This window comes from Bos javanicus, chromosome 9 (genome assembly GCF_032452875.1).
Source record: "Bos javanicus breed banteng chromosome 9, ARS-OSU_banteng_1.0, whole genome shotgun sequence".
In the NCBI taxonomy this organism is placed as follows: domain Eukaryota; kingdom Metazoa; phylum Chordata; class Mammalia; order Artiodactyla; family Bovidae; genus Bos; species Bos javanicus.
Window position 1 is genome coordinate 76,120,659 of NC_083876.1, and position 13,040 is coordinate 76,133,698.

General features: G+C 43.0%; 1 protein-coding gene across 2 annotated transcripts in view; it reads left to right on the forward strand.

The window, feature by feature from the left end:
- The window catches only part of ARFGEF3 (ARFGEF family member 3), a 177,229-nt gene that overhangs the window by 135,523 nt on the left and 28,666 nt on the right, over positions 1-13,040 (forward strand). For both annotated transcript variants that reach the window (XM_061428114.1, XM_061428116.1), the window contains 3 exons: positions 3,678-3,822; positions 5,401-5,523; positions 11,608-11,711. In XM_061428114.1, the coding sequence (XP_061284098.1) occupies positions 3,678-3,822; positions 5,401-5,523; positions 11,608-11,711 (372 nt within the window). The remainder of the gene's footprint in view (positions 1-3,677; positions 3,823-5,400; positions 5,524-11,607; positions 11,712-13,040) is intronic.

Genomic DNA, 13,040 nt, shown 5'->3' on the forward strand with positions numbered 1-13,040 from the left:
ATATTAAGATGCCCAAAACTAAGTAACAGTGGGAAGCCAGAGAAGCAGAGCTCTGAGACTTGATTGGCCATGAGCAAACTGACCATCAGGTAAAGCTAAATGTCTGCCTTCAGTCAAAAATAATTGACTCATTAGGAAATAACATGTCATGAATACAGAAAGAAAAGCAAACAATAAAAATAGACACATACACCCTCTCCAGCTCCCCACCAGGGATCCAGATATTGCTGTTATCAGAGACTGACTTTAAAATAACTGTGTTTATTAAAATTCTAAACAATCATTTAGAACAGGAGAGATTTTGGCTATGGTGGCATAAAGAAGTTAGCAGATCCTCTCCATAAAAATTTAGTCTACAAAAATAAAAAATTGTCAAAGGCATCCATTGCAGGGCTCTTGAAATTGACCACAGGCAGATGACAAATTGAGTAGCATTTATGCTGAAAAATAGTTCTTGCCAGAACTTTGGTTAAGGACAGTGGGAGCCTGTGACCTTCTTAGTGAAGGTGGAAGTCATCACTTACAAGCTATTGATAAGAATAGTAATTTGACCAGTGTAGGCTGACTGGGAAAATCAGCCTTTCTGCATAAGAGACAAACTCGATTTGAAGAAGACTACTGGTTTGTCCACTAGAAAATATAGATTTGGTAGGAAATGAGCAATAGAATACTACAGTGTTGCTGGCCTAAGGTTGCAATGGTGAACCAGTAACAAACGTAACATGAGATTCCGGAAACCAGAGATTTCATAGAAGGACAAGGTAAATTCCTTATGCATCTCTAGCTGACTGAAATATGGACATATATAGGATAGACCGTCTAAATCCCATCAGAAAGCAAAACACCAGAGAGAGTTATAAACTGGCTGAACTTTGAATATTCTCCCCAGCTGATTGGCAGAGGGCAGTCTCCTTAAAGGCTCAAAGTATTTGAGCGAAGTCTCTGCCTACTTCATCAGCTTATGACTAACCTATGCAGACATGAAGACAGCACTAGAAAGTCAGGCTGAAAAATAAAAATAAAGAAATTTAGTAGAGATACCAGTGCCTCACACCATGGGAAGAGCAGAGATAGGGTCTAATAGTATAAGTCTGAGCAGTTTAGTATAAAAAAAAAAAAAACAACTCAAGAATAAATCAGAATCCAGCATTGCTATAATATCTAAAATGTCCAATGTTCAGCAAAAAAAGTATGAGATATTCAAAGAAATAAGAAACAGTGATGTATACTCGGGGGTTAGGGGGAAGGGTGGACAATAGAAACTGCCTTAGAGTGAGACCAGATGTTGTATTAAGCTAAAACCAGGATTATTTAGATCCAAAATTCTGATTTGGAGTGGGAAGACAGACAGACACAGGATCTAGAAGAGGTGGTGACCCTTACCAATGATACGTTCATGGTAGAAATTATAGAATATTTAGCCAAAGAAGTTCAGCACATGTGATGAAGAGGGCTCTGTTTAGTGTGTCCTGGCTGTGGCTTGGAATGTTGAATTAGGGGGCAGAGACTTTGGAGCAGCTACTATAAGTATGTTCAAAGCATTATGTTCAAAGATGACAGTGTCTGAAAAATAGAGAATCTACATAGAGAAATGGAAACAGAACAAATACAAATTCTAGAGTTGACACCAACACATGAAAAATCCACTAAATAGGCTTATCAGCAAGATGTGAAATGGTAGAAGAAAGAATCAGAATCAACAAGATTGGTGTAACAGCTCAAAAATCAGTCGTGTATCTTTTTAGTAGAATAAAGGATTAAAACCCTATGGTTTTATCCATCACTCATTTTAAATGAAAAACTTTCAAGAAATGAGGAATAGAAAGGAGTTCACTACTTGGATGAAAGGAGTATTTGAGAATCGAATACCAAACTTCACACAATGGTCAACTGAATGCTTTTTCCCAATAACTGGGAACAAAGCAAAGATTTCCACCTTTACCAATTCTGTTCAACATTATAAATTTTACTCACTGTACCAAAAAATTAATGCCATCCAGTTTTTGAAAAACAAAATTGTCTTAGTTCATAGACAACATAGTCTTATAAATAGAAAATCCTAAGGAATTTATTTTTTAAATTACTAGAATTAATAGTGAGTTTAGGTTACTGGATATAAAAACAACACATTAAAGTCACTTGCATTCCCATATCCAAGATGTAAGTTATCAAAAATTGAAATTGAGAACAATTCCCTTTACAAGAGCATCACAAATAAAATATTTACGAATTTAGCAAAAGATGTTAAATACCTGTATGCTGAAAGCTACAAAATATTGCTGAGAAAAAAAAAAGAATATTCAAATTATGAGAGATGCTACATTTATGGATTGAAAGACAGTATTTTTATTTATTTATTTTTATTTTTTATTTTTGAAAGACAGTATTTTTAAATAGCAGATTTCCCCAAGTTGATATATAGATTCAGTACAATTCCTATCAAAATCTCAGCAGACTTTTTTGAAGAAATTGGGAAGTTTATATGCAAGTTCAAAGGATCTAGAATAGAGAAAACACATTTGAAAAAGAACAGTGAATCTGGAGAATTTACACTACCCAATTTCAAAACTTGAGGAATCTACACCGTGGAATATTGGTGTAAGGATAGACTTATTGATCAGGGGAACTGAATAGAAAGTATAGAAATAAATTCTCACATTTATGGTAGATTTTTGACAAAGATGTCACTGCAGTTCAATAGAGGGACAGGATATTCCTTTAGCAAATGGTGCTTGAACATATGAAGTAAAAATGAATTTACACCCTTTCATTTACCATACAGAAAAAATAACTCAAAATGGGTCATAGGCTGAAATAAGTGCAAAGCCTATAAAAGCTTCCACAGAAAGCATGGGAGACCACCTTGGGTTAGGCAGAGATTCCTTAGAAATGACACCAACAGGATCTGTAAAAAGAAAAATTGATGATTTGGACTTCGTCAAAATGTAAAACTTTTGTTCTTCAAAAGACACCATTTAGGGGCTTCCCTGGTAGCTCAGTGGTGAAGAGTCTGTCTGTCAATTTGGGGGACATGGATTCGATCTCTGGCCCTGGAGGATCCCACATGCTACGTGAAACAGCTAGGCCCGTATGCTACAACTATTGAGCCTGTCCTCTAGAGCCCCAAAACCACAACTGCTGAGCGAGCCCACATGCCACGCTACTGAAGCCCACGTTCTGCAAAAAGGGAAGCCACTGCATTGAGAAGCCCACACACCACAACTAGAGAAAGTCCATGCACAACAATAAAGACCAGCACAGCCAAAAAATAAATGATTTTTTTTTAAAGAGACTATTTAAAAATAAAAAGACAAGCCCAAAGCTGTGAAAAAGAATTTGCAAACCATGTGTCTTGGAAAGGGCTTACATTTAGAATGCATGAAGAACTCAATGATAAAAAGACAGTAATGAGAAGACAAAAACCTAACTTCAAAAACAGCAAAATATTTACAAATAGCATGTGAAAAGTTGCTTAGTGACACTTAGTAAAATGCAAATTAATGCAGTATGGTTGCTTATTTAGAAGACTTTTGAGTGAGTTTGTCTAGGTTTTGATTTTTCTCTTGCACTAAAATTAACCCAGAAATAGGGAGCCGGGAAGCACATCTATCTTCCCAGAAACTCGCCTGCTTCTTAGAAGGAAAAGGCGCCAACTGCTGCCCCCTTTGCCTCTGCAGGTTGTCACGTCCATCGGGGAGCTGGTTGAAGTGTGCTCTGCCCATATCCAGTCAGGCTGGAGGCCCCTGTTCAGCGCCCTGGAAACGGTGCACAGCGGGAACAAGTCCGAGGTGAAGGAGTACCTGGTGGGCGACTATTCCATGGGTAAGACCGTGTGTGGATTTTGCATCCTGAAACTTGTTTATTAGTTCTACATTCTAATGACTGTAGTTCTATGTTTTTTGGTGGAATCTTAAAGACTTTGTCTGTATAAGATCATATCATCATCAAAAAGAGGCCACGTTCCTTTCTGATTTGGATGCATTCTATTTCCACTCTTGGCTGATGGCTCCGGCTGGGGCTTCCGGTTCTGTGTTGAATGGGAGTGCTGATTTTGGCTATGGGGCAATAGCTCTTTATGTCAAGCTTCATGCTATCGAAAGAAGTTGGAAAACAGGGAAGACTGGCATTCCATTGTTTTATCAGCAGGAAATGGTGTAGCAGGAACACAAGCTCTGAGTTCTGCCAGCAGGTCGAGAACCTTGAGTGTTACCAGGCCCTGCTCTCAGTGACAGAGGAGACAGAAGGCTGAGAGACGTAGGTCATTTCACTTACACATACCTGTGTTGAGTTCATTCATAAAACCAAAAGGGAAAAATGTTATCCACTATCTAGGAAGCAGCAGAAAATATCCAAATAACAGGGAATTCGAATTAGGGAGATGGGGTGTGGCTGGAAATAGATGGGCAGCCATACAGTAGGCCCAGTGACCAGGGATGTTGGGTCAGGGGTCTCCAAGACTAACCTTGCATTTAGAGACCCAGCAGAAGGACTCATGGGACTCAGCATGTAGTTATGCCAAGATTTATTACATAGCTCAGACTTATTAATGGCTCATGGCCAAGGTTTATTACAGTGATATGGTAAGGACAAGCCAGATCCTAAGGGGAAAACACAGAATCCGTATGCGGGCCTCCCTGAGCTCTCCCCCTCCCTTGAGGGTCCCACGGAGCACTTCACCTCCAGTGGGAAAATGCAGCAGTATATATGACCAGGGGCAATGTGTGAGCCTTTCTACCCAGGGAAGCCCATTAGAGACCCAGCTAAGGGCTGGTCACTTAGGTACCCTCTGCCCAACACATTCCAAAATCCATACTTCCTTGCGGGGGGGTTGGGGGGAGGTGTTCAGATCAAACTGTGTTCTTTGCGCCAACCATCCAGGCGCAGAGTAAACCATCCAATTAAAGGACTATTCGGTGAGCCAGGTTCCCAGACCAGCCAAGGGCCAACCCTTGAGGCAGGCCTTTCTGAGGATAGCAGCCTCTGAGCCTTCTATGTTAGCTCTTTTCAGCACAGGTATGAGTAGGTTAGTATGTGCCATCCGGGGGTTATCGAAACCTTCCCATATCTATAATGATTGTGTGCAGGAGAATTCCAAAGGACCACATGTTTAATGGCCCTGTGTAGACCTACACATTGCTCAGCCCTGCATTCAGCCAGCTTTGCCCTCATCCGTCTGCTAAGCTCTCCTCTTAGCCGTCCTACAGCTCCCCCTGCAGGCAAAGCTGAGAAGGACAACACGGGAGCCAAGCCAGTTATCCAGTCAAAAGACCTGGGCTTTGCTCCAGTAGATATATATATATTTTTTTTTTTTTTAATGCTCTTTGGAAGGTGCTGGGAGTATGGGCAACCTGAAGGGTAGACACCTAACTTTCTTAAAACTCTGTAACCTTCCTCCTTCAGGAAAAGGCCAGGCTCCAGTGTTTGATGTATTTGAAGCTTTTCTCAATACCGACAACATCCAGGTCTTTGCTAATGCAGCCACTAGTTACATCATGTGCCTTATGAAGTTTGTCAAAGGACTGGGTAAGTGGAGTCCCCCCTTCCTGCCTCCTGACAGCTGGAGACCCTTATCCGTATGGCTCTGTGTGAGTTGGCTGCAGGCGTCCTGGGAGAGAAGCAGACGGTGCTATGCTGTGTGCTCAGGAGCATAGAGCACAAAGCTTTCTGTAAACACAGCTTGGATTCTGTCCAGGGTTGATATTTTTCATGGTGTTCATGGAATAATTTTATAATGAAGTGTGTCTTCATATATTATTTTACTCCAACTTCTTTTTGAATCCTAAAACGTTCAATATTATATTTAGTAATTGCTTTTATGCAGGAAACTGCCGTTCTCAGTGTCACATAATTAATAAGCCTAATTAGAGTTTGAGTTCCCAGCTCTTAAGCAAAAGTTACGATGCCTTCCCCCAGACTCTATTGATTATAAAATGTAGTTTGAAAGTGTAGGAGTCACCCTTCCTTGAGATTTCGTGTGTTTTAGGAAATACCTACCTGATTTTTAGGCTTAATTTAGAAATTCTTTAACACAGTAGAGTGCTCATTGGAAAGAACTCCAGTGCTGGGAAAGACTGAAGGCAGGAGGAGAAGGGGACGACAGAGGATGAGATGGTTGGATGGCATCACCGACTCCATGGACATGAGTTCGAGCAAGTTCTGGGAGTTGGTGATGGACAGGGAAGCCTGGCATGCTGCAGTCCATGGGGTTGCAAAGAGTCGTATACCACTGAGCGACTGAACTGATATCGCATGACCTACTGTTGGTATGGCTCAGTTTTATCCACAGTGAAAGTGAAAGGGAGTGGTGGTTAGTTAAATGCAAAGTTTAGAAGAAACTTAAAGTTTTGAGACTTTCACCCTGGAGAGCTCTTAGATACGGGGCCTTGAGAACCTTTTAAATAAAGAAAATATAAGGTCAATCTTTATAAAAATATAAAGGATATCAACCCTGAATATCCATTGGAAGGACTAATGCTGAAGCTGAAGCTCCGGTATTTTGGCCACCTGATGCAAAGAACTGACTGAGAAAGATTGAGTGGTATCACCAATTCAATGGACATGAGTTTGAGCAAGCTCAGGAGATAGTGAAGGACAGGGAAGCCTGGCGTGCTACAGTCCATGGGGTTGCAAAGAGTTGGACACGACTTAGTGACTGAACAACACCAAAAAAATGATTTTGTATTCTTGCAAGGTAACTGACAATTTCTTTGCAAAAGAAAGTAGGACATGGAGAAGCTAGGTGATTTCATCCATATTCCCCTTATTTTGGAGCAGGAATAAAATGCAAGTTTCAATAAAGAGGCTGGAGGCCACAGGTCTGATCCGTAGACCATCCTTGTTACATTATGTTCTTATATACACACTCTGTTTTTCTCTGTACTCTGGGAAGTAGAGGGCTGAACTGAGGGAACATGAATGCCCACTTATCCACTATACATGCTGAGCTTCAGAGGAAGATTTCTTTGAACAAAGTAAGATTTTACTCTTTTTAAACTCTTTCATTGTTGTTCACTCAGTCGTGTCCAACTCTTTGCAACCCCATGGACTGCAGCACGCCAGCCCTCCCTGTCCCTCACCATCTCCCGGAGTTTGCCCAAGTTCGTGTCCATTGAATTGGTAATGCCATCCAACCATCACATGCTCCTTTCAAGCTCTGTCCTACATTAAATAGAAACCAAATAGTTTAGTATCTTAATCATAAGAATACCTTAAAGCATGAGGTAATCCCTGCATTAGATAGTAAAAAAGAAAAAATCCGGTGCTTATTTAGAAAAAAAACACTTCCTCCTATGCTTCTCCTTTACTCTGTCAAGTACTATCTCACTCACTAGAGTCCTGATACCAGATGTGTCTGGGGTTTGTTCCCACACCAAGCAGTTCTTGGTGACACCAGCCAGGTACCCTACTGGTCAATTCAATTCTGATACTTATTAGAGTTAGCACAGGTTAAGGGTTCAGTCCTATGTGACTGCCCCCCCATTTAAAATGACAGTTGCAAGTAGTGGATCCCCAAGTTACTCACAACTCTGTCCAACTTGGCTACAAATCAGTAGTTCCCATGATTCCCCCACCCCTTGGATTGAGGATTTGTTAGAGCAGCTCACAGAAGAGAGGAAAATACATTCATCAGTTTATTATATAATAATGCATATGATAAATGATATAGGTGAACAGTCAGATAAAGAGATAATACAAGGTGAGGTCCAGAAGAGTCCCAAGCTCAGGAGCTTCTGCCCCCATGGAGGTGGGGTAGAAGCTCCTCCCAGCATATCGATGTGTTGACCAATGCAGAGGCTCTCTGAACCCCATTCTTTGGGGATTTTTTTATGGAGGCATCATCATGTGGGCATGATCAATCATTAACTCAATTTCCACCCCCTCTCTTGCACCATGGTCTTTCTGGTAACCAGCCACCATCCAGGAGCTCACCAAGCTTTGCCTCACAAGAACAAAAATTCTGTCACCCAGGAAATTCCAAGGGATTTGGGAGTTCATCTTCAGGACCTGGAGTCAAAGATCAAGTATCAGAACAAAAGATGTTCTTAGTATCCTTATCATTTGGGAAATTAGGGTTTTAGGAGCTCTGTGCCAGGAACTGGGGGCAGACTAAAATATTTTCTAGTGCTCCACAGTCTTACATTTCACTTAAGAATCATTATCAATAGTAATGCAGGAGATGTGGACTCCATCCCTGGGTCAGAAAGATCCCCTGGAGGAGAAAATGGCAACCCACTTCAGTATGCTTGCCTGGAAAATCCCATGAACAGAGTAGCCTGGAAGGCTGCAGTCCCTGGGGTTGCAAAGAGTCAGACACAACTGAGCACACACATGCATGAACACACACATGCGTGCAACACTACAAAACAGATTATTGGTATTCCGTTGTTCCGTGAACAATCAAGTGCCTGGTACGTTGGCACAGTGAATAAAACATGCTTCCTGCCTATGAGAGGTTTGCTGCCTCTTCTGGGAAACAGACACATAAATCAATAATCACAGTTCAGTAGTAAGAATACTTTCTTTCATAGATGCTAGTTTAAAAAAAAAGTCATTTAAGCTGAGATAAGCAAGCTGCTGAGACGGGGTGCTGGGTAGTAGACCCCATGCAGGCTTCACAGGAGAAGTGACCTTTGAACTTGGTGGAGTGAGCTGTAGGTTTACTTTTCTGAAAGTTGGGTACCCACAGAGGAGGGATCCTAGGTGATGAGTTGGAATGGGCCCTGCATGCCACATCAGGGGACTGAGAATGCGCAGGGAAGGTTTCGAAACTAAACTCTGGCAGCACGTGTTCCTGTGGGCAAGGATAAGAGGCTGCAGGCAGAGACCAGTGTGCAGTAGTTTGGGAGCGAGCAGAGTGCATGGAATTCAGGACATTGTAGAGGTGGGATCAGTAGGGCTTGTACTGCTATGATGTGGGGCCTGAAAAGAAGGGGAACTGAAGCTGACTCCCCCCTCCTCAAATTCTCTGTCAGAACTGATGTTACTCAGAATCAGTATATCCAAAAGGAGTGGAGGAGAGGGAAAAGTCATGAATACTGTCTTTGGACATTTGTACACGTTAAGTTTCTATGAAATATTCAAGTGGAGATGTCAGAATTTTGAGATCTTATCTTGAAGAGGGGGTTGGGGTCTGAAAATAGAGCTGAAGAATTGTCAGTGTGCAGCTGAGGATATTTAAAACCAAAAGGTTCTAATTTTTCTGTGAATTATGAGGCAGAGTTATTTGTGTGTGGCTTAGGGTCAGTGGGACATCTGTTGTTGTTCACTCAGTTGTGTCCAATTCTTTGCGGCCCCATGGAATGCAGCACTCCAGGCTTCCCTGTCGTTCACCATCTCCTCAAATTCATATCCATTGAGTTAATGAAGCCATTCAGCCTTCTGAGGCCCCAATATAGCCACACTGGCTGTGTCCTGCCCATCTCCAGGGGGCACAGACTTTGATATGTAACACAGAAGCCTGGATAAAAAAAACTTTAGAACATTCCTTGTGGTTAACAAGATAGGAAATAGATTTATTTGTTTGGGTTTTTTTTTGGGGGGGGGGTTACTTTTTATTTTACATTGGGGTATGCATGCTCAGTCGCTTCAGTCATGTCCAACTCTGTCCATGGGATTCTCCAGGCAAGAATACTGGAGCAGGTTGCCATGCCCTCTTCCAGGGGATCTTCCTGCCCCTGGGATCGAGCCCGCATCTCCTGCATTGCAGGCAGATTCTTTACCCACTGAGCCACTTGGGAACCCTAGCCAATTAATAAACAATGTTCTGATAGTTTCATGTGAACAGCAAAGGGACTCAGCCATATACATACATGTATCCATTCTCCCCCAGACTCCCCTCCCATCCAGGCTGCCACATAACATTGAACAGAGTTCCATATGCTATACAGTAGGTCCTTGTTGGTTATCCATTCAAAGGGTAGCAGTGTGTACATGTCAAGAAATGAATTTATTTTTAATTCCCACGTGGTTATTTCAACATGAATTTGAACTGCTCTGTGTTTTTATACTGTAAGGTATGTTAATCTAACTAGGAGTTGGCAAACTATGGCCCACGGGCCAATCCCATCAACTCAGAGTTTTTATAAATAAAATTTTATTGAAACACAGCCATGGTCATTTGTCTATGGCTGTTTTGTGCTACAGTGACAGAGTTGAGAAGTTGCAACAAAGACAGTGTGATCTGCAAAGCCTAAAATATTTATATGGAAAAGAAGTTTGCCAATCCCTAATCCAACCAGTCCATTCTGAAGGAGGTCAGCCCTGGGATTTCTTTGGAAGGAATGATGCTAAAGCTGAAACTCCAGTACTTTGGCCACCTCATGTGAAGAGTTGACTCATTGGAAAAGACTCTGATGCTGGGAGGGATTGGGGGCAGGAGGAGAAGGGGACGACAGAGGATGAGATGGCTGGATGGCATCACCAACTCGATGGACGTGAGTCTGAGTGAACTCCGGGAGTTGGTGATGGACAGGGAGGCCTGGCGTGCTGCGATCCATGGGGTCACAAAGAGTCAGACACGACTGAGCCACTGAACTGAACTGATCTAAAACATAAGAAGTGGTTTTCTCTTCTTTTTTGAGAAACATGACTCTTTATCTTTTAAACTTCAGCTAATGCCTACTAATTATGTCTGTTTACCTGCAGGGAGGCTGCTAGTTACTACCACTGTAGACAATTAGAAATAGTTACGGTACTGTGGAGTGATTTTATTAAAAAGTATAGGAATAGATTCATCATGCAGGAAGAAAAATGGTAATTCTGAATTACTTATTTACCTATAGACTATCGAGATGTCCTCTACAGATCTGTTACATTTCTAGATAGATACACAAAAATAGATCATTTCAGTTCAATTGTGTAGTCACCACCCCTAAACTGCAGATGTTTCAAATCCTCCCAGAATCTTCATTTATGATCACTGTTTAGTGCTGAGCACTGGCAACAAACAAGGTCCTTCTCTAATCAGAGAAGGGCCTAGTGCTTTGTCCCAGCCCAGCACATGGCTGGTCTCCAAGATCATCCTGTATCATCAAAGCTTCACAAGTCAGAGCATCAGCAGCAGGCCCAGGAAAGTTAATTACAGTTACAGTGTGCCCAGGTACAAAACACACACCCTCCAGCCTGAAAGTACTGTGGCAGGATATGGAATTTGGAAAGACCCTGATGCTGGGAAAGATGGAAGGTGGGAGAAGGGGCAACAGAGGATGAGATGGTTGGATGGCATCACCAACTCAATGGACATGAGTCTGAGTAAACTCTGGGAGTTGGTGATGGACAGGGAGGCCTGGGGTGCTGCAGTCCATGGGGTCGCAAAGAGTCGGACACGACTGAGTGACTGAACCGAACTGACTAGTGAAAAGAGGAATTACAGAAGAGAATAATTTCAACAAGGTATGATGTGTACCGTATGACCCCCAACCGTATTTAACGTGTACACATGTAGCGGGAAATTTGACCGAAAGGGCTTTCTCGGGGTTGTACAATGTAGAGTACTTCTTCTTTTCTGTCTTAGTAGGCATTTGGTGAATGAATGCTGTATGACTAAGTAGGTCTTCTGTTAGAAGGGGATGAACAATATTTGTTTCTGTCTCGCCCTGCTGCCCCCAGGGGAGGTGGAGTGTAAGGAGATTGGAGACTGTGTCCCAGGACCCGGAGCCGCATCCCCAGACCTGTGCCTCCCCGCCCTGGACTACCTCCGGCGCTGTTCTCAGGTACCCGGACCCCCAAACCTGCCTCTGAAGTTGCTCACGAAATATGCACAGGTGTCTTTGTGAAGCCCAGGAACAATACTTTCTGCTGTCTCTGAGGAGAGTGGGGCTTAGATTTGGAGTATAAATTCTGGTCCCCACCCCTTCTACAAAGCAGAGAAAGAAAGTCATGAGAATATACTAGAACACACAACTGGGTTTTGAGGTCTCTGAAACTTCTCATTTATACCTCATGAAAGAACTACCATCATCTCTCTGTGTCAGGCTAAGAGGCCATGGGAAATCTTCCTGAGGAGACCAAAACCTGGACAGTAGGCGCACACAGTGAAGAGAGACATAAAGAAAGTAAGAGAGGGGTTTGCAGTCAGGATCTAGTGAAGAAACCCAGTGAAACATCACTCGCCACAGTGACCTTCCTTGTGCTGAGTCCAGTTCTTATCCGTGTCACATGCCAGTGGAACAATCTGATGCTCCTCCCCCAAAGCCCTTCCTCCTCGAGGCTTCGGTGACACCCTCTGGCCATAGCTCTTCTCCTGCCTACTCAGGTGTGTCCCCTGGCCGCCTCCTGTCTGTCTGTAACCCCTCCCTTGGCGATGGGGTTGACAGCATTAAGCCCCAGTGCTTCAGAAAGGATGCGCCACCCTGACTTCCTCCTCCATATGCTTCCATAAGGCCCATGTGACCTGACCTGGCCCCCCTACCCCCTCAGCTCTTTCCTTCTCTCTCACTGTGCTCAGCCATGCTCCCTTTCTAGCCCTTAGACATTCCTGACTTGTTAGTGCTCGGGGCCATTGCTGTTCCCTCTGCCTGGAATTTTCTCTCCTCAGATCTCTGTATGGATGATGCTCCTAATCGTCCAATCTGATCTGAGACATCACCTCCTGAGAGAGACCAGGGCTTAAGTATCTACCTACATTCTGCCTACATCCCCCACCCGTCTGGTCACCCTTTCTAGGAGCCCCCTGTCTAATTTTTCCTATAACCTGTCAGAAATATTATTTGTGAAAGGAGTATGTCTGTAAGACACAAACGGCTAGATTTCTGTCTCGCTCACAGCTGTTTCCCTAATTTCTAAAATAGTACAGGCACAATTCTAATTTGTGAAGTACAGAGTTTCTTGTGAGTTTATCCCAGTGACAGCCGGGGAGTCAGGATGGTAGCAGTGACAGGAATGAAGAGCCCAGGGCAGCCATGAGCTCTGCTTCTCATGCCTTCATCTTGCCCACCCTCCCCTCAGATTCCTCCATCCTCGGGTGCCCCATATTTCCTTGATGTTGAGTCGGGGGAAGGGGGATAAGAGTCTGATAGCTTATTTGCCTACAGACTCTCTTC